The following is an 18,878-nucleotide window of genomic DNA, read 5'->3' as shown; positions in this document are numbered from 1 at the left end:
AGTTGAGCAATCCAACTATGGTCCAGAAAGGTCAGATATGTCCTCAAATATGTCCCTGTCCTTATTTCACCCTTTGGTGTTCAACACATGCAGCATTTTAATAATGTAACAAAGAGGCTCACATGCTTCCACCGTCTCATTCCACACCGATTTAGTATAAGTGTTTCAAAAATATTTTCATTTCATAGAAATATATGGATTTAGGCCTATTAGAAAATGATTTTGTAAGGAATTTGCATCTGGTTGTCTTTTTTTTTTTTACATGGTTGTTTTTAATGTGTTTGAGGGGGAGTAATGTGCCAAAAGTTTGTCTGTGGATCCAGTCAATACATCTTTCCATAAAATAAAAAAACGAAGCTTTTAAAGTGATTTGTTCATGCCAATACTTCTGTAACCACACTCTGAATGTCTCTTTGCACAAACTTTTACTGAATGTATTAGTGCCCTTTGTTGTCTGATGAGAACAGGTGTTATGACAGAATCCAATATACATTTGAAAGATTTTTATTCCAATATTAGGCCATGTAAATGAGTAGACGGACAAAAAGAACGAAGAAAGAGTATACCTAAATAACCTTTTATAATATTAACTGTTTAGATGACTGAACAAAGAAACAATATGGAAATCTATGAAGTAGCATTTAATGGTACAAGTTCATAATTTATATTAGTACAAATGAAAACAAGATAGGAAGTTCTGAAAAGCAAAAGGCACATTTGTAGTCGTTTTAAAAGGTAGGCCTACACTACATAACTTTTGGCCCTCTAGCGGTTAAAGTAACTTAAGACATTTTGCGGAAGAACATTGTTTTGGCCTATGGTTCTTGCTCTGTGACTGTGCGGATGGATATGGTTATTCTACTGCTCACAAAACATTCACTAGCCTACTTGGCTTAAGATGGAAGCGATCTAAAGCTGACTAGCTGAAGAGTTAATGTAGCTATACCTATTAATAGACATGGTAGCCTAACTTACCTTGAAAATAGAATTCCAGCCACAGCTACTACAACCATAATAAAATGACCCCTCAGAATAGATATGCTTAAACTCTGTTAGAGAGCTAAATATGGCAATACATCTGTTCAATAAAATACCTTACCTGTTGAGTAACAAAAACGCCATCTTTGTCATAGTTGCCTTTAGAACATTTCAAATCCCTCAGTTCTCGCAAGCCAAAAATTCTCTTTTAATTACTACTGTCCCTCAGATTGCGTTCTCTATTTGCCAGAAGACTCTCTCCTCTGTTCTGCGATTATTTAAACGGGTGATTCCCGGAAGTTCGAGATTTAGCGTGTTCCATGTCTCGCTCGTTGTGAACCTATGCCACTCCCACTCCCACACCATACACGCACGCAGTTTCCCGCGAAAACCATCCCGTCAGGTTAATTAATTAAACATTTATGATAAATGCCTTACCATAGAATAAGGCTGAGACAAAAACATGTTTTGAAAGAAGTATTGACTCATTATTTAAATGTTAATCTTGAACAAAACAAAAAAGTTACATATAGAGTACCTTTAACCAATTTTATAAATACTTATTTTGACAATGAACTATAAAATTATATTAAAACAAACTTTTTGTCAACACAGATAAACCAAAAACACAACAATCTATATTATACCTGATAAAATATAGATATAGAAATGAGACCAAATATAAAATATACATGAAATATAAAATAAGATGATAAAAAAAACTCCCATAGTCAATGTATCAAACATTATGGTACAACAGACAAAAAAGAGCAGCAAGTAAAATTTGTCCATGTAACTTAATAGTAATAAATGTAAACTGATTTGAATTCACTAAGCTTATAACTAATGGTAATAAACTGCAGATAAAGATAACCTGCAGCTAGTGGTTAATATGTGCTAATAATAAACAGATAATGTTTACTAGCTTTATCCCAAATAATTCACATATTTTTATGGTATGCCAGTTTTTATATTAAAACTGTACCTGTCTTCGAGCCCCTGCTAACCGAGGACTCGTACTGTGCATTGTTTTGAGGTCTTGCATTGGAGTTGAGGTATAACATGGGTTCCTGTTCAACAGCTGTTTAGCAGTCAAGATCAGTTCAGCTCCATTCATAATGGGACTGATCACAGCCATATACTCTTTATCTAAGGTAGAATCGCTGACACTATAGGAGTGGGGTTCCGCACTAAAGTAAACAGTGCTACTGCAGTCTGCGGGACAAGTGTTATACACCGCACCCTTCTCTGGAGACTGCTGTCCAACTTCAGCACCAGAAAATCCCTCTCTGTTTTCAACTGGACAGCTTTCAGATCGTTCACCTGCTTCCACTGGTGACTGGTTACAAGGGTTCCCTTCAGCATCTGTGTCGGGTGCATCATCATTCCCCAGGAAGAATGAAAGCCCTCTGTCTCCATACAGGCAGTTGATCTTGTCTGTGTTTCCAGTTTTGAGAGCTAGGTGTATTAACATACAATGATGGTGCCAACCGCCCTCTAGAGGCTGAACAGAACAGCCTTCTGCATCCTTCACAGGAGCAAAATCAGTCACTGAGAAAGTGCCATGATTATTGTGTGTGGACGATTCAACTGTTGTGTCTTTGCAGTGTCCATCCGTTGTTCGGTCAATAGTTGTCAAGCTCATTTGGAGTCTCAGACTCTGGAGGATCTCAGTGGATTTTGGATGAAGAAATCGGTAGTAAAGAACCACAAAAATGACACCTAGAAAAATAGAGACCAGAGAACATTATAATTGTAATTTGCAACATGTTACGTTTTTTTGTTGAGCTTTTTATGTTTATATAATAAAAAGTGATTTCTAGGAATGCACAATACACACTAAAGAAAGTGGCAAATGTAAAATAAAAGTTAAAAAAATACACATAATATGACCCCATTATCAGTATCTGGATATTTAATTGTACGTGCTCATTTTCCACAATTTTTCTATCCAGATCACCTTGCTGTCATCTAACGGCAATCTTTAAAAACACTAATAATTCAATAACAATGTTAAATATAATCTTTAGTAAATCTCAAAATGAATACTAATTTGTCATACCGTGCATTATATGGTTGTGATGCCTAAATTCACCTGTTGCATTTTAAACAACTGATTTTAGTTTTAAGTGTTTTATTTTTAATTTAATTAAACAAAATAGTACAACATTTGAATAATGGCCATTTAAAGGTTATTGACCATAACATGAAAATAATTATCAATATCAGAATTTTTTAATGTCAGTGAATCCATAATGTTTACCGATAAAGAAGCTGCATAAGACAGCCACAGGGATACTCATGCTGTCCCATGAAGGCCCACTGAGCGAGTCTGATGCCAGAAGCAGAAGGAACGTGTTCTCCAGCAACATTAACTGTAAAATCAATCAAATCAATGTTAATAAAGATATTATTCTTGAGAGAGGATTCACTAGATCTAAAATGGTCATCAGCATAAAAGTCAACACAACCTTGCAGCATTTCACACAATCTCGACACAAACAGTCCAGACAGTTTTCCAAATATTTTGCACAATGTTACAATATTCTGCTGATTTCCCCATTCACATTTATTACTAACAGAGGAGCAGTGTTTTATTGTTACTAAAATACTAAAATAAAATACTAAAATGATTAAAAATGTATTAATTAAAAATGATAAAACAATTATTTTTAATATCCTTTTTTTATTTCATTTGTTTTAATTGAACAAAATATTAATAAAATAAAATAAATTATTATACAGTATATTAGATGAAAAACCTAATCAAAAGTTCTAAAATGACAACAAAAAAAACAACAAAAATTCAAGCTAAATAGAAATTACAAAAAATTACAAAAAAATTACAAAAGCACATAAATGACTAAAAGTAAAATCCAAACTGAATATATAACAATAAAAGCTATTCAAATTATATTTAATAAATATTATAAGACTTATGTAGTAAAGTTGCATAAAATAACACTGCTGTGCAGAGAAACCTACCAAATAGAACCCAGTCATGCGGTACCGCGAGGGACCGTCTTTAACGTTAAAAAACAGGAAAATGTGCAGAGCCCCTAAGATGAAGTTGAAGAGACGCCAGGAACTCCGGTTAATGCAGATGTCTGTCTGCTGGGACACTTGCCAGAATGTCATAATGAGCCAGTGGAAACCTGAGCAGCGAGTTAAAAAGACAATCACAAAGCAGCCATTTATTAACAAATCATCCTTTTCCAGGTAAGAGTTGGGCAATGACAAATTACCTTAAAGCCCTCAAGACTGTCACGCAAACTAACTGCGAATACTTTTATGTGTAAGGATTTGATACAAGGCTTGACTCACCCACGACTCCAGAGAACCACCAGTGAAACGTGCTGCAGAAGAACATGAGGCTGGCCACCCTGGCGCCCAACATGCCCCCTCTCCATACGAGCTGGCACAGCATTGCAGCAGGAGTCATGTGCAGGTGACCAGGACGAAGCAGAAAGCATGAACGGCTGAACAGGACCAGAAACCAGGACACATTCAGCAGGCTCAGCCCGACACATAAGACCACTGTAGAAAGAGATTCAGGGAATAAACAGTTTATGTTCACACTTGGCAGGTTTGATTCGATTAAAACGAACTCTGGTGCGATTGCTCTGCGGTACATTTGAATAAGTGTGATACTGTGTGTTAAATGCGGTGATACTGTGGCGATGTGCATGTCAGGTGAGTAAATTTCCCTCTCCACTTCAAGTGAAGTATCGTGCACTTTTAAACTGCTCTGCGTCTCTCCCTCAGCTAAACTCCTGTGCATAATGATTATGCGCCATCTACAGGTGTTTCCCTGAACAGCCACACAGCTCATATTTTTCAGATAAATTATTTTTGATAATTATTATTTTATTTTAGTTCGTTTTTCAATAACTATGGAAGCTTGTTTCCGCCACAGAATAAAACATTTTAAAAGATAATTGTGACTTTTTATCTCACAATTGCGAGTTTACATCTCGCAATTCTGACTTTATTTCTCAGAATTGCGAGATATAAAGTCAGAATTGCGTGAAATAAAGTTGCAATTGCGTCTTATAAAGTCAGAATTCTTTATATCACGCAATTCTGACTTTATAACACATAATTGCGAGTCTATATCTCACAATTCTGAGATATAAAGTCCAATTCTAAGGGAAAAAAAGACGGATTATTATTTATTTTTTTACCTCAGAATAGTTTATATCTCACAATTCTGACTTTATAACACGCAATTGCGACTTTATATCATGCAATTCTGACTTTATATCTCCCAATTGCGACTTTATTTCTCAGAATTGCGACTTTATTTCTCAGAATTGCGACTTTATTTCTCAGAATTGCGACTTTATTTCTCAGAATTGCGACTTTATTTCTCAGAATTGCGACTTTATTTCTCGCAATTCCGACTTTATTTCTCAGAATTGCGACTTTATCTCGCAATTGTGAGAAAAAAAGTCAGAATTGTGAGAGAAAAAGTCGCAATTATTATTATTTATTTATTATTCAGTGGCGGAAACAAGCTTCCATAAATAACTGTTGTTAGTTTTGTTTTAATTTTCAATTACAAAAATAACGTTTACAAAAATAACCATGGTTCGATTGAAATATGAATGCAACACGGACCAGACACCTAAACGAACCAAAAAAGGATGAGAAGATGCGACCCTAAAAGGACAGACTTCTCAAGGATACCTGCACTGTAAAAAATTATTGTTGGTTTAGCTTTGAAAAGAAAAGGAACCCTGGTTGCCATAAAGTTTTAAGTTCATTGAAATAAAAAAATTGAGTTAATACAATGAAGGAGATTGGTTTAATCAACAGAAACTCAAAATAGTATGTTATCTGAATCACATAAATTATCTAAGCTGATTTGACAAACGAAAAAATGTTGTGATAACAAAACATGAAAATAATTTTTTACAGGTTCTTCTCGAAACATGCGCAATGTTATCAGTTTGGTACAGGCGTCAGAACCACGTCTACTTGCAGTAGGTTTTGTTTGTGTGCAATAGAAGAATTCCTGGCACTGTTTTGACTACACATATATACGCACATACAACAAGCACAGCACACAGCGTTGTTTTAGATGTTTGATATGTTCCATCTCAAATATATGTAGTCATAAAAGCTGTCCAATCAGGTTGTGACCTTATCCCTTTTGTGTTGTATCTTTAGGTTCTTTGTTAGAAATGACAGTGTGAATGCTAAGCGAACTAGGACTAAATGTATCATTTTATACTTTGCACAGCAAAAATTATTAAAGCTGTGTCTCATTTCAAAGGCTGCCTCCTCCGGAGGTCACATTTGTTGGCTGCATACGTCATTGAGACTGCTTCATTTCAGTTAACTGACTTATTTCATTACTTCCACCGAAAACTGTTGACGTGAAGCTAGTTTTGTTCGTTCCAAAAGGGAAGTCACATACCTGGTGACAGAAAGCCGGGGTGAAGGGTGAATAAACTGTAGGTCTGCAGTAGACTTTGAGGCAGGCTGAGCGTCAGGGCCTCGATCAGACACAGAGCAGAAACATCAGCCTGCTGCATTAGTAATGCAACAAACTTCAGCTGCCCACCTTGAGACTTCATGCAGCGCCATAACCTGCAAATATATAACATATACACACATTTTAGAAATCAACAGCAGCCTTTTGTGTAATAAATAATATTATTGGGTGAATCCACCTGTCATGAACACGCAAAAGTAATATTTCACAAAATTAAAAGAAAGGAATAAGAAATGACATAACTGTACAATATTTTGAAATTATTATTACAATTTATAATAACTGTTTTCTATTTTATTTTATTTAAAAATGGTAATCCTGTGATGATAAAGCTGAGTTTTCAGCATCATTACTCCAGTCTTCAATGTCACATGATTCTTCAGAAATCATTATATGACGATTTGATGCTAAATAAATATTTCTTATCATTATCAATGTTGAAACCAGTTGTGCTGTTTAACATTTTTGTGGAAACCATGATACATTTTTTTCCAGGATTCTTTGATGAATAGGTCAAAAAAGTTCTATTTATGCTTGCATAACTTAAAATACCATTGTATTAATGTAATATAGTACAAAAATACTGTATTACGGTAAGGAAAATCAAAGTTGAGAATAAAGGAAATAAAAAAATAAAATAAAAATCTAAACTAAACAATTTGAGGATGTGGGGGAAATAAAAGCCTAAACTAAATCTGTTCATCATATAAAGAGTCTCTTCAGAAAATGTTGACTAAACCCCTCAATTCATATGGATTACTTTTTATGATCTCTTTATGAACTTTTTGAAGAGTCAAACTGGTAGTTGTGTGGACTGTCAATGGAGGGACAGAAATCTCTCAGATTTCATCAAAAAGATCATCATTTGTGTTCCAAAGATGAACGAAAGTCTTGCAGGTTTGAAACGACATGAATGTGAGTAATTAATGACAGAATTACATTTTTGGGGTGAATTTCCCTTTTAAGTGTCACAAAGCATATTGTCACAATGCAAAAAAAATTTATAATAATAATAATAATAATAATATTATATATATATATATAATTATTATTATTATATATATTTTTTTTTAATGGTCCTAAAAATAGGCTTCATTTTATTTATGCAAAGTACAACCTATCATTTTTTTTATGAATTCACTGGATTATAGAGTATATTATACAGTTATTGTATTGTACAGTAATTTACAACAGTTTTCCACCTCACTCTTCATAACTGAATTAATGCAGTTCTGAATCTAAACGATATAGTGTTTTGACCTGTGATAGATGCCCAGATGAAGGCAGTGCACAAGGATGAGTGAGGGCTTGGATGTTTCTTCCTCATCAGTGATGTACCACCTCAGACTGAGCAGCTGCACAGCAGTGACAGAAGGCAAGCACAGACCCAGTGTCAACCAGGCCAGCAGCTCTTCTCCCATCCAGAGGTAGTGTGTGAAGCACAGTACAACTGATGACAGAAACGAAAAAAAAAAAAAAGTCAAACAACAGAGTCCATTTCGATTTTGATTTGTTGGTGCCCTCTTTCTCTTCTTCTCGGGCTCTGTCTCTGATATGAAGCAGCTGTGTGACAGAACACGCCCCCTGCTCGCCATTCATGAAAAAGGCGCTCAAATGCAGTGAGGAAACCATAGCACTAGCAGCATTGTAGTAATAATGTGCAGTAACAAAACTGAACTCATAATAAAACAAGTCCGAACTGGCAGAACCCTCATCCACATGCCGAAGCAGCTGCCAAATATGTTTAGTAAGCACAGATAGCGGTTTGGGAAGGAATGATTAAACGGAAAATAACTTACGTGCCGCTTTCTCCAATAAAACAATGACTCCTGAAAAAGAGTAGAGACATACGTGACTCCATGTGACTGCACTTCCCTTTCGATTCTGCATCGTTGCAATACTGTCTTTTTTCTAAGTTTGTGGTATTCCGTTATTCAAGGACTCTTCTGCGCTGAATGCTGCGCTTTGTGTGGTTCCAGTGAGTCGAGTCTTTCTGGTCAGTTTTTGGAGGCTGCCGCTCAATGTGACGTCACTCACCGAGCAAATATGAAATAGTTCAAAACCATAGACATAATAAATGTTCAAAACAGCCTAGTTCATGTAACTAACACAAAATACTACTTGATACACACTAAATTGTAAAAATATCAGACATAAAAAACTCTTTCATGACAAATAATCTAAATCTCAAAAAGGTTTCATTAATATTTAGACACATGCAGGCCTATTTATGGTAGCTTATATTCACCATAAAATAAAAAGTAATTGCAAGTTTATATCTCACAATTCTGACTTTTACTCGCGACTTTATAACACGCAATTTCTATATTACATATAGCAATATATACATAAAGTGATATAAACTTGCAATTGCAAGTTATAAATTCAGTTTATTTCTCACAGTTTATATCTCAAAATTCTGAGAAAATAAGTCAGAATTGCAAGATATAAGCTCGCAATTGCGAGAAACCTTCAGAATTGCAAGAAAAAAGGCAGAATCGCAATTGCGAATTTATATCTCGTAATTCTGACTTTTTTTCTCCGAATTGTGAGATGTTTACAAACTCGCAATTGCAAATTATGTCCAATTCTGGGGGAATTTTCTTCTCTTTTTTTTCTCAGTATTGCGAGTTTATCTCACAATTCTGACTTTATAACTTGCAAATGCAAGTATCACGCAACTCTGAGATAAAAGGTCAGAATTGCAAGATGTAAACTCATAATTGCGTGGAAAAAAAGTCAGAATTGTGAGACAAAAAATCGCAATTACCAATTTTATTTTATTTTTATCCTGTGGCAGAAACAAGCTTCCATGTATGACTTCAAAATAATGAGAGAAAGACTATTATTATTAGATAAAAGTGCCATGAATAATTATGAGATAATAAATCGAAATTATGACAGAAAAATTATAAATTATGATATCAATGTCATATTTGTGACATTATGAGATCTGTCAAAATTATGACAGGAAAAAAAATTGAACCTTGATGTTAGGACTTTTTTTTACATTATTATGACTTTTTATATCATGATTTTCCAAGCATGATTTTCTTCTTATGTGGTGGAAATTGCTTTCCATACTATTCATCACATTTACATGTGAAATAAACGAACAAACAGTACTGTGATTGCTTAAGTAAACCAACTGATTTGATCACGTCAGAGTCAGCAGACCCACGAGCACATGACTTATCATCACGTGATCTCTCGTTGCTTTATATAGCCATCGGGGTGTTCTTCGCCTTTTGTTTATTTCCGCCCAGTGGAAGTTTTGGGGAGCGAGACACACTTTCTAACAGCACAACTGTCCGCAGAAAAACGACAGGTAAGACTGCTATATTGCTCAAATCTGCATTTCATGAGACTGAGACTGTAGATAATTTTTCTTTAATTTGAATTCCAAAGAGATATTCAAAAAGGTCATGGTGATATAGCAGCGTATGATAACTTATCAAACGCAAATTATTGTTCAAAACAACATTTATCAGGGAATTACTTCATCTTTATCTGTGCAACGGCGCTTCCTGCTATCAAATGTAAGCTCAAATGCTTACAGGCTTCTTCATTTAACCTTAAAATATGGATTAGTCTAACGTTAACTGTTGGTTTATGTAAACAAGGCCTGCAGTTAAAAACGAAAGTATGAGGAGTAGAAACCAGAGCTTGTTTTTAAACGCATGGGAATGTTTCTGTAGCTCAAGTTGACATTACACTGCTAGTTTACTTACAGAGACACTATTGTGTTTCAAGCACGAACAGCATCAGGCAGTTAATGGTCTTGCAGCGAACAATATTTAATATTTGCATTTTTCTCTACATAGTTGGCTTCTGACTGTGTTCGTAACCCTCGTTTTTGACTACTAGTAATCCAGATTACCCCTGGGTTTGGGGTCGAAGTAGGCTGGGTTTTCTGTTAATCAGCAAGTTGTTCCTGTAAATTGCGCTGACTCACGCACACTTGATGTCATCATATGCCTATTAGAGGAAGTGCAACCTAACATGAGGATATTTTTGTCATGACCTTTTGCTAAGACTCTTATTGCATCTACAGATTTGTCAAAATTGCGTTATTTGCGTAATCTTAATAATTTGGTGATGTTTTAAAACAAAATTAGTTCCTCAACTATTGCTAAACCACTGAGGTGGATGCCCCTTTTATAAATAAGATGCCTAAAACCTAAACCTCTTACCTGAGTAGCCTAGTTGATCAAGGCTTGTTTCTTGTTCCATAACCATTAAGAGGTTAAGCATGTACATCTTAAGTGTCTAGAGCTTTCACTTTTGCATGACTGCAGCCTAAAGATGATACTACTGTAGGCAGTCAGTGAGCCGTTTCACCTGAAGATTGAAGTGACCTTGATGTGCCACTTGACTCGCTTTGGTGTTTCAGACTAGCCTATGTCCTGGTTTCACAGACAGGGCTTAGATTAAGCCAGAATTAGGCCTTAGCTCAATTAGGACGTTTAAGTAGCTTTTATAAGAGTGCCTTAGAAAAAACAAAAACATTACTGGTGTACATCTTGAGACAAAACAATGGCACTGACATATATTAAGATGTATCAAAGATATCAGTATATATCAAACATGCATTTTAGTCTTGGTCTAGGCTTAAACCTTGTCTGATTTCAAGTGGGATTGATTGAGTTTTCTTGTTTTCAGAATGTGGCGACTGGCTTTCCTGTGTGTGATCTCGGCCCTTTCAGTTAGCTGGGCTCGACCTCGCCTCGCTCCCCTGTCCCATGAGATGGTCAATTTCATCAATAAAGCAAACACTACTTGGCTGGTAAGATGGTGTTCTACTCTGATGCTCTAAATTGCATTCTAGTGAGGATGACTGAGCCGGTATTGAGAAACCATTTGTAATGCTGTTTTCTTATATGCTTGATTTGCTCTTCTTAATTTAAAATTGAATGTAAGAGTCTGGTGTTCTCCCCTGTAGGCTGGACACAACTTCCGTGATGTTGACTACAGCTATGCGAAGAGGTTGTGTGGGACTTTTCTGAAAGGACCCAGACTCCCTGTCATGTGAGTGTGGTCTGAGAAAAGAAATGATTGGGGAGTTTCATAGAGGAAGTGCAACTTGTTATCTTGGCAGTCATGTTGTACATATGACTACTTTGTCATGTGATTTTGTGCTTTACATAGGTTTCCTCATACCTATTTTTTTTCAGTTCTGTCTTTTAGGTCTAGTATATAACAGAGTTTGCTTTGTTTTTAACCAGGGCACAGTATGCGGGTAAACTCAGGCTCCCCACTAACTTTGATGCCAGAGAGCAGTGGCCCAACTGCCCCACTCTTAAAGAGATCCGAGACCAGGGTTCTTGTGGTTCATGCTGGGTGAGGTCTTCTCTCTGGTGCACACCGTATGAGTTTGGATTGCAATTTGTGTTCGTTTCATGTTTTACTCATGTTTCATTGTTTTACACAGGCATTTGGGGCTGCTGAAGCCATTTCTGACAGAGTATGTATCCACAGCAATGCCAAAGTGAGTGTGGAGATCTCTTCTGAGGACCTGCTTACCTGCTGTGACAGCTGTGGCATGGGGTAAGTTAGTGTGGGCTAGTGCCAATCTATTTGACTAGAACAAGACTTCACAAACAATTTGTTTGATTTCATCCTGCAGTCACTCTGAGATCTGTTTAGTTAATACCATTTCTTGAATAAAGTCTGGAATGCACTGCATGTTTTAAATTTCAAAACATGTTTTGGCATCATACGCTTACCTTTCTTTGCTAATGGTTACAGAGGAAAAGCTGGGTATCATACACTAAATTACACACTGCCAGACTTTCTGGTTACAAAAACTCATGACAAAAGAACTTGTTCTAAAATTGGGTTAACTCCAAAAATAGCCTTGATTTGTCCAGACTGCAAATTGGGGCAAACAGTTGTTCAGGGGTTGTAGTGTATTCCAGCCTTGACGTTTGCGTTTTTGATGCTGTTTTTAGATAAAACACTGATTTAGCATCTTGTATAATTTGATCTCAGATGTAATGGTGGATACCCCTCTGCTGCTTGGGACTACTGGAGCACAGAGGGTCTGGTCACTGGTGGACTCTATAACTCCCATGTTGGTTAGTATCTACCTTTGTTTTTTGGTGAGCATTTTATGTGTTGAGCTTCAACTGTGTATTAACAAGAGTTATTTTTAGGCTGTCGTCCATACACCATTGAACCCTGTGAGCATCATGTGAATGGCAGTCGCCCTCCTTGTACCGGAGAGGGTGGTGACACTCCTAACTGCGACATGTCCTGTGAACCTGGCTACAGCCCTTCTTACAAAGAGGACAAACACTTTGGTAAGAACTCAGGGAAACAAATTGGTTCAGGTCACATTTCAACCTCATTATAGACGTTCATATTCACTTGTTATATATATATATATATATATTTAACAATTCATTGCTCTTCAGTGATATTGCTCTTGACCAATGAATTTGCATGTCTTTTCATCATTATGACTTATGGATAAGGACTGTTTTAACCTGATCAAATATTGAGAGTTTGTCGTAACTTAAAGTATATTCCTTATAAAAATGGACATAGTGTTTGAAGATTAATTTGCATTACTTTTTCCAGGTCTAGAAATCCACTTGTTCAGATTTACAGGTCTGCCAAGACCTTGGAAACTCTGGTTATTTAAGGAAAATAAAACATTCTTGAGGGGGTGACTTAAGACATCTTGTTTTAGATCATTTAAAGGGATAGTTCACTTTGAAATAAAATGTTGGTATGTTTTAGCTTACCTCAAGGGCATCCAAGATGTAGGTGTCTTTTTCCGCAGTAGTTTCAATTTTGATATTTTTAGGTCAAACCGTTCTTGTCTGTCAGTCATATAATGCAGGTCTATGGTCACTATCTCAAAGAGCATGCACAGTCCAAATTAAAACAATTCCCCATCGTCCAAATTAAACAATTCCCCATTGTAAGTACACATTGATGGCCTAAGAAACGAGCGGTTTGTGTGAGAAAACGAACAGTATTTATATAGTTTTTACCTCTTATACACAGCCACGTCCAAGTGATCTGAGGGCGCACGCGCATCCTGCTGTGTGACGTGTGCACAGACTGGTGCATAGATATATACACTAGATGTCGCCTTGGCTACGGTTTCTTTCCAATGAACTGCAGTAGCCAAGGCGACATCTAGTGTATATATCTATCGATGGGGAATTGTTTAATTTGGACGATGGGGAATTGTTTTAATTTGGACTCTGTGCATGCTCTTTGAGACAGTGACCATAAACCTGCATTATATGACTGACAGACAAGAACGGTTTGACCTAAAAATATCAAAATTTAAACTACTGCGGAAAAAAAGACACCTACATCTTGGATGCCCTTGAGGTAAGCTAAAACATACCAAAATTTTATTTCAAAGTGAACTATCCCTTTAAATGATTACACCATGTGGCCCCCTTGGAAGTTTGCTGAGCCGCTCTAGTGGGCCTCGGCCTCCTGGTTGAATGGGATGTTTAGAGTTAGATATTTTGAATGCTGCAAGATGAGAATTCATGAACACAGCCATTTTTGTTTGTCATTCTAGGAAAGACGTCCTATAGTGTCCCATCTAATCAGAATGCCATTATGCAAGAACTCTTTAAGAACGGCCCAGTTGAGGCAGCCTTCACGGTGTATGAGGACTTCCTGCTGTATAAATCTGGTTGGTTTCAATCTATTCATGTGTCTGTCTAGAGTACTAATGCAGCATGGGACAGTTAAAATTCTTTCTTTTTTTTAAATAGGTGTATATCAGCACATGACTGGATCTGCAGTAGGTGGTCATGCTATTAAGATCCTGGGCTGGGGAGAGGAGAAAAGTGTCCCCTACTGGCTTGCTGCTAACTCCTGGAACACTGACTGGGGTGATAATGGTGAGGGTCATTTTAGTATCAAGTCAAATTTTATTGTCTGCAGTTGTAACCCAGCTGATTTTACACAACGTGCAGGCATTTCCTTCATCTGCCCTATTTTCTTTTGCTGCCATTTCAGGATTTTTCAAGATTCTCCGAGGCGAGGACCACTGTGGCATTGAATCTGAAATTGTTGCTGGAATCCCAATGTAACCACAAAATGGCAAGAGCTGAAATGAGCGAACCGTTCAGAACGTGGACATTGAATGTCTTCAACTTAAGCTGACTGCCATCTTCCATGGCCATGGTACAATAAGCATTGTTAATCAATGATTGAGTTTTATTAAGAGTCTTTTTAGACGGGGACCCCCCAATCGATTATGTTTTGGTTTTTATTTCGAATTGGGAGTGACATTTTTATGCACCACAAAATGTGTAGTCCAGGTAATTGGGAGTCAGTTTTAGACCACTAAATCTTGATGCCTCAGCCACATTTTCAGTATGTTTGACTTTTAAGTTGCTTTTTAGGTTGAATGATTTTTACTTGATTGTGTTTTAATGCATTTTGTCTAAAGTGAAATAAATATTAAAACCAAACTGTTTTGTCATGACTGCTTTTCACTTGCAACATCTTTATCCTTAAATGGTTTTCTTTCCACCTAGGTAGAAAGTGTTAAAGTATCGGACACAAATTGTGGTTTCTCACATTGTATAGAAATTCTCAATGCTGAGGCTTGATGGTTCTGAGAAATCTCTATTGGAAATTGGGCATGAGTGAGTGTCTCTTTTTGGAAGTGCAATACAGCACTTCACTGTGTAACTTAAGCTAAAAATTAACACTTTTTTTTTTTAAGCGGTAAAGCACTGTTACATTTTTCACTTATGACAATTAAGCAGTCTCTATTCTGGTCCATCCAAATCCTCTTTTGCACTGAGGCAGAAAAATGAAAGCTGCTCAATTTTGAACTGTTTAATTCAAAGTTATTTAACCCCCCCAAAAAGTGCAGTATATAGAAATATGCCAAGAGTTGGGTACAAACCCTAATAATGGTTATTAGATCTTGGCTGTGACTAGATTTTTGCATCAAATTTTTGCATAGTTTAAACGGCACAAAAAAAGATGAACCGATGGTTGTGTGTCTGGATTCCACAACTCTGAAAATTTCTGAACAGTTCAGTGGTTTCACAAACTGTACAATGATGCAAGTGTTTTTAGACTTTCAAAACAACTTTTAGTATCCAGCAATAAATGATGTGTCAGTCACAGTACTGTATATGCAGCAGGTGAGGGGTTTCCTATGTATGGCTGATTTGTATCTGTTTGAGAGGTGTCTTTAAAAAATGAAAATCAGTCAAAAGTTGCACTTCATGCTTAATTTGGCATTACATCTCTGGTTGCTCCTGATGGACTGGCATGTTCTTCTGCTCCTGATGATCATCTTGCGGCTCCTGCTCTTCTAAAGGGAGCATTTCAGGTATATGGTTCTGATCTACAGGCTTCTCTTCTTGTGTGTGTTCTGCTTTAGCTGGGTCTTGGGTCTCATTTTCATGTTCAGACTCTTGGTTGACTTCTGCATCTCCATTCTCTGATTTCGTATGTGTTCGCTCTTGTTTTAAGGCCTCGTCAGCTGGTGGATCAGGGAGAACAATATTGTTTTCTTGATGATGGTTAATCGTGGATGATGATGATAACAGCTCTGAAGGAGCCAGTAGTCCATCCTGGTTCAGATCCTGAGCTTGTAGCAGGTAATCCACCAAAGATACAACCTAAAATGTAAAAGAGTTTAAGTCGTAAAATAACTCGAGAGATTACTTTGAATGTTATGACAAAACTAAACAGCACTCACAGAATCTGTCGACTTTGGCATGACTTCATGATAAGTCAGGAAATCTGTCAGAAGTTGCATCAGTTCAAGGCCATCCATCTGCCCACTTCTATCGTAGTCATACAAGGAGAAAAGGAAGAACACTTCTGCGACAAGAGAACAAATCATTATTAAGAGATATACACACATGCACACGATTATTATAATATATTTTATAATAATACTTTGTGTACTTTGTGCCTGTAATGTATAAATTAATGCCATTTACGTACATAGATCATCTGCTGTGCTTCTAGGAAAATAAATGTACTGTACTTAAGTATTTAAGATGTTTAAAGGGTTAGTTCACCCAAAAATGACAATTCTGTCAGTAATTACTCACCCTCATGTTGCTCCAACCCCGTAAGACCTTCGTTCATCTTCAGAACACAAATGAAGATATTTTTGATTAAATCTGAGAGCTGATCACTCCTCCATAGGCTTCTAAGTGATTGAAACTTGCTGGCCCAGAAAAGTTATTAAAGAGATCGTAAATATAGTCCAAGTGACTACAGTGGCTCAATCTTAAGTTTATAAAGCGACGAGAATACTTTTTGTGCGCAAAAACAAACAAAAATAACGACTTTATTCCACTATTCATTTCCTTCTCTCTGGGCCTCGAGTTAGTTTACGTAGTGTTTTTGCGCTGCGCGTCTGTGTTACACGTCACCACGTAGGCTCACTATTGGTCGACGCTTGTCATGTGTGTGATGTGCGGTGACGTGCAACACAGACGCGCTACGCTTAAACACTACGAGGCCCAGAGAGAAGGAAATGAATAGTGGAATAAAGTCGTTATTTTGGGGTTTTTTTGCGCACAAAAGTATTTTCGTCGCTTTATAAACTTAAGATTGAGCCACTGTAGTCACTTGGACTATATTAACGATCTCTTTAATAACTTTTCTGGGCCAGCAAGTTTCAATCACTTAGAAGCATATGCAGGAGTGAGATAGCTCTCAGATTTAATCAAAAATAACTTAATTTGTGTTCCGAAGATGAACGAAGGTCTTACGGGGTTGGAACTACATGAGGGTGAGTAATTACTGACAGAATTTTCATTTTTGGGTGAACTAACCCTTTAAGATCAAAGTCCTTGAAATGTGTTGACATTCAACATCAGGAATCAGGAACTAGGGAGTGGAATTAGCTTAATAGAAAATGGAAAATCTATGCAAAAGCACAAAGGAGTGAAATAAAAGCAGTTCTTTGAGAGATCATGTTCATAATGAACTATTAACCTTGTTCCCTGGTGTTCAGCTCTGGACTGTTCTGTCCTTCCTTTAGGCTGCTCTTGATGTAGCTTTGCAGGAGCCTGTCATAAAGAATCAAAGATCATTGCCCACTTTAGTTCTGCCTTATATGATTACAGTATTTATATAGGGACATGAACATGGGTCTGAATTCATTCAGTATTTTTCCATGTTGAGGCATTAAAATTTACACATTAAAGATAAATACTGACATAATTGTGCTAAAAATGCACTGTATAGAAAACTGCATAGCTTTTCTCTAAAATATGTTTTTTTTTTTTTAAATTAGCAGGAAAGCACAACAAAGCATTTTGTTTGTATCACGTTTTTTTTTATAGCTATTGCTTGTTCAGCATGTGTGTCAGCTGTGGATATCTCAGCATTATCTCTGATGTGAAAATGGACTCTGAACCTTGGGGCAACTGTGCTACCTTGTTTGATCAGGTAGGTTTACAGACAGTGAAGTAAGATCAGGGAGATGTATTCAAAAGAGATAACCTGCGGTTTTCTTCGCTGGACCCAAAAGGATTAGCCAGGTCTGGTGCAATGATGCCGTCGCTAGAAAAACAGAACAAAACATAAACATCAGAAGAAAAATGGGCCACGTTTATTATTTATTTCCAATGTCAAGAAAAAATATGTACAAATGTTTCACACCATCTTAATGCCAAGATTCTGAATCTTGACATATTTTACAATTGGATAACTGTCTATCTATCCTAATCAAAATGATGTGGGTGAGTGTTTGGGGGTATACTGTATAGTACAGTCATAATACAGAACAGGACACAAACATGGCGTTATTGCGGCCTACCTGAGTGTTTTCTGGGCTTGTGGAGCACACAGACTCAGTGAAGGGAGGATGAGCAAGAACAGAAGCCGTGTTGTGATCATATTAACTGCTCCAATGGATCGCTTTGGCACACCTGTCACCACAATCAGTCCAGACGGTCAAAGAAACGACCCATGAATCATTAAAGAAAGCAAAAACGCCCTTTACAGTACTCGATCATTCAAGAATGATACAGCAATTTAATGTAAAGTACTGTTTGAATCAAACACGGATATGAAGAATCTGACTGTTGACCCGACATCTTACACTGCGACAGTGAAGTCTGTTCTTCTTTTGCCTTTTTATTTTATTTAATTTTTATGCATTGTACTAATAGATGCTAGTATAATAAATGAATGATTAGCAATGCAAACAGTAAGGATGTAACAGCAATGCTAGAAGTGAAATGCGACTGTAACGTTACCTTTCGCAGCGGCTGTTAGCGGTCGCTCCATGATGAAACCCACCCCGGCAGAATCTGAGGAGAGCAGCACAGCCCCGTGTGTTTGCACCAGTGACGGGCTACACGTGGATTCCGTGGACGTGTCGTGTCCCGGATAAAATCAGCTCCTCCTCGAGCTCTCCACGTTCCGCCAA

The 18,878-nt window shown here is 36.9% G+C and overlaps 3 protein-coding genes across 4 annotated transcripts; 1 reads left to right on the top strand and 2 right to left on the bottom strand.

The window, feature by feature from the left end:
- Positions 1-488: 488 nt before the first annotated feature.
- Positions 489-8,417, bottom strand: xkr5b (XK related 5b; the record flags this gene model as incomplete). Of its 2 annotated transcripts, XM_082142704.1 has the most annotated exons (7): positions 489-2,700; positions 3,242-3,353; positions 3,964-4,133; positions 4,303-4,515; positions 6,401-6,573; positions 7,739-7,928; positions 8,278-8,417. In XM_082142704.1, the coding sequence occupies 7 exons, from the start codon at positions 8,366-8,368 to the stop codon at positions 1,952-1,954; spliced, it is 1,698 nt and encodes a 565-aa protein (XP_081998830.1). In that variant the 3' UTR covers positions 489-1,951. The 2 variants fall into 2 exon arrangements, with proteins under 2 accessions (XP_081998830.1, XP_081998829.1); XM_082142703.1 differs by lacking the exon at positions 8,278-8,417 and having other exon boundaries at positions 7,739-8,073.
- Positions 8,418-9,645: 1,228 nt separating this feature from the next.
- ctsba (cathepsin Ba) lies at positions 9,646-14,931 on the top strand. The gene is made up of 10 exons (XM_082142640.1): positions 9,646-9,806; positions 11,141-11,264; positions 11,421-11,506; positions 11,704-11,818; positions 11,910-12,025; positions 12,470-12,555; positions 12,634-12,780; positions 14,028-14,144; positions 14,227-14,355; positions 14,474-14,931. The coding sequence occupies exons 2-10, from the start codon at positions 11,142-11,144 to the stop codon at positions 14,545-14,547; spliced, it is 993 nt and encodes a 330-aa protein (XP_081998766.1). The 5' UTR covers positions 9,646-9,806; position 11,141; the 3' UTR covers positions 14,548-14,931.
- Positions 14,932-15,289: 358 nt separating this feature from the next.
- On the bottom strand, positions 15,290-18,878 carry cgref1 (cell growth regulator with EF-hand domain 1). Its single transcript, XM_082142642.1, has 6 exons — positions 18,706-18,878; positions 18,264-18,375; positions 17,948-18,007; positions 17,438-17,511; positions 16,182-16,306; positions 15,290-16,101 (listed from the first exon to the last, which is right to left on the bottom strand). The coding sequence occupies exons 1-6, from the start codon at positions 18,734-18,736 to the stop codon at positions 15,718-15,720; spliced, it is 786 nt and encodes a 261-aa protein (XP_081998768.1). The 5' UTR covers positions 18,737-18,878; the 3' UTR covers positions 15,290-15,717.

This window comes from Leuciscus leuciscus (genome assembly GCF_965113295.1).
Source record: "Leuciscus leuciscus genome assembly, chromosome: 17".
Taxonomy (NCBI): Eukaryota; Metazoa; Chordata; class Actinopteri; order Cypriniformes; family Leuciscidae; genus Leuciscus; species Leuciscus leuciscus.
The sequence above is the reverse complement of the archived record's forward strand: the minus strand, read 5'-3'. Positions and strand labels throughout refer to the sequence as shown.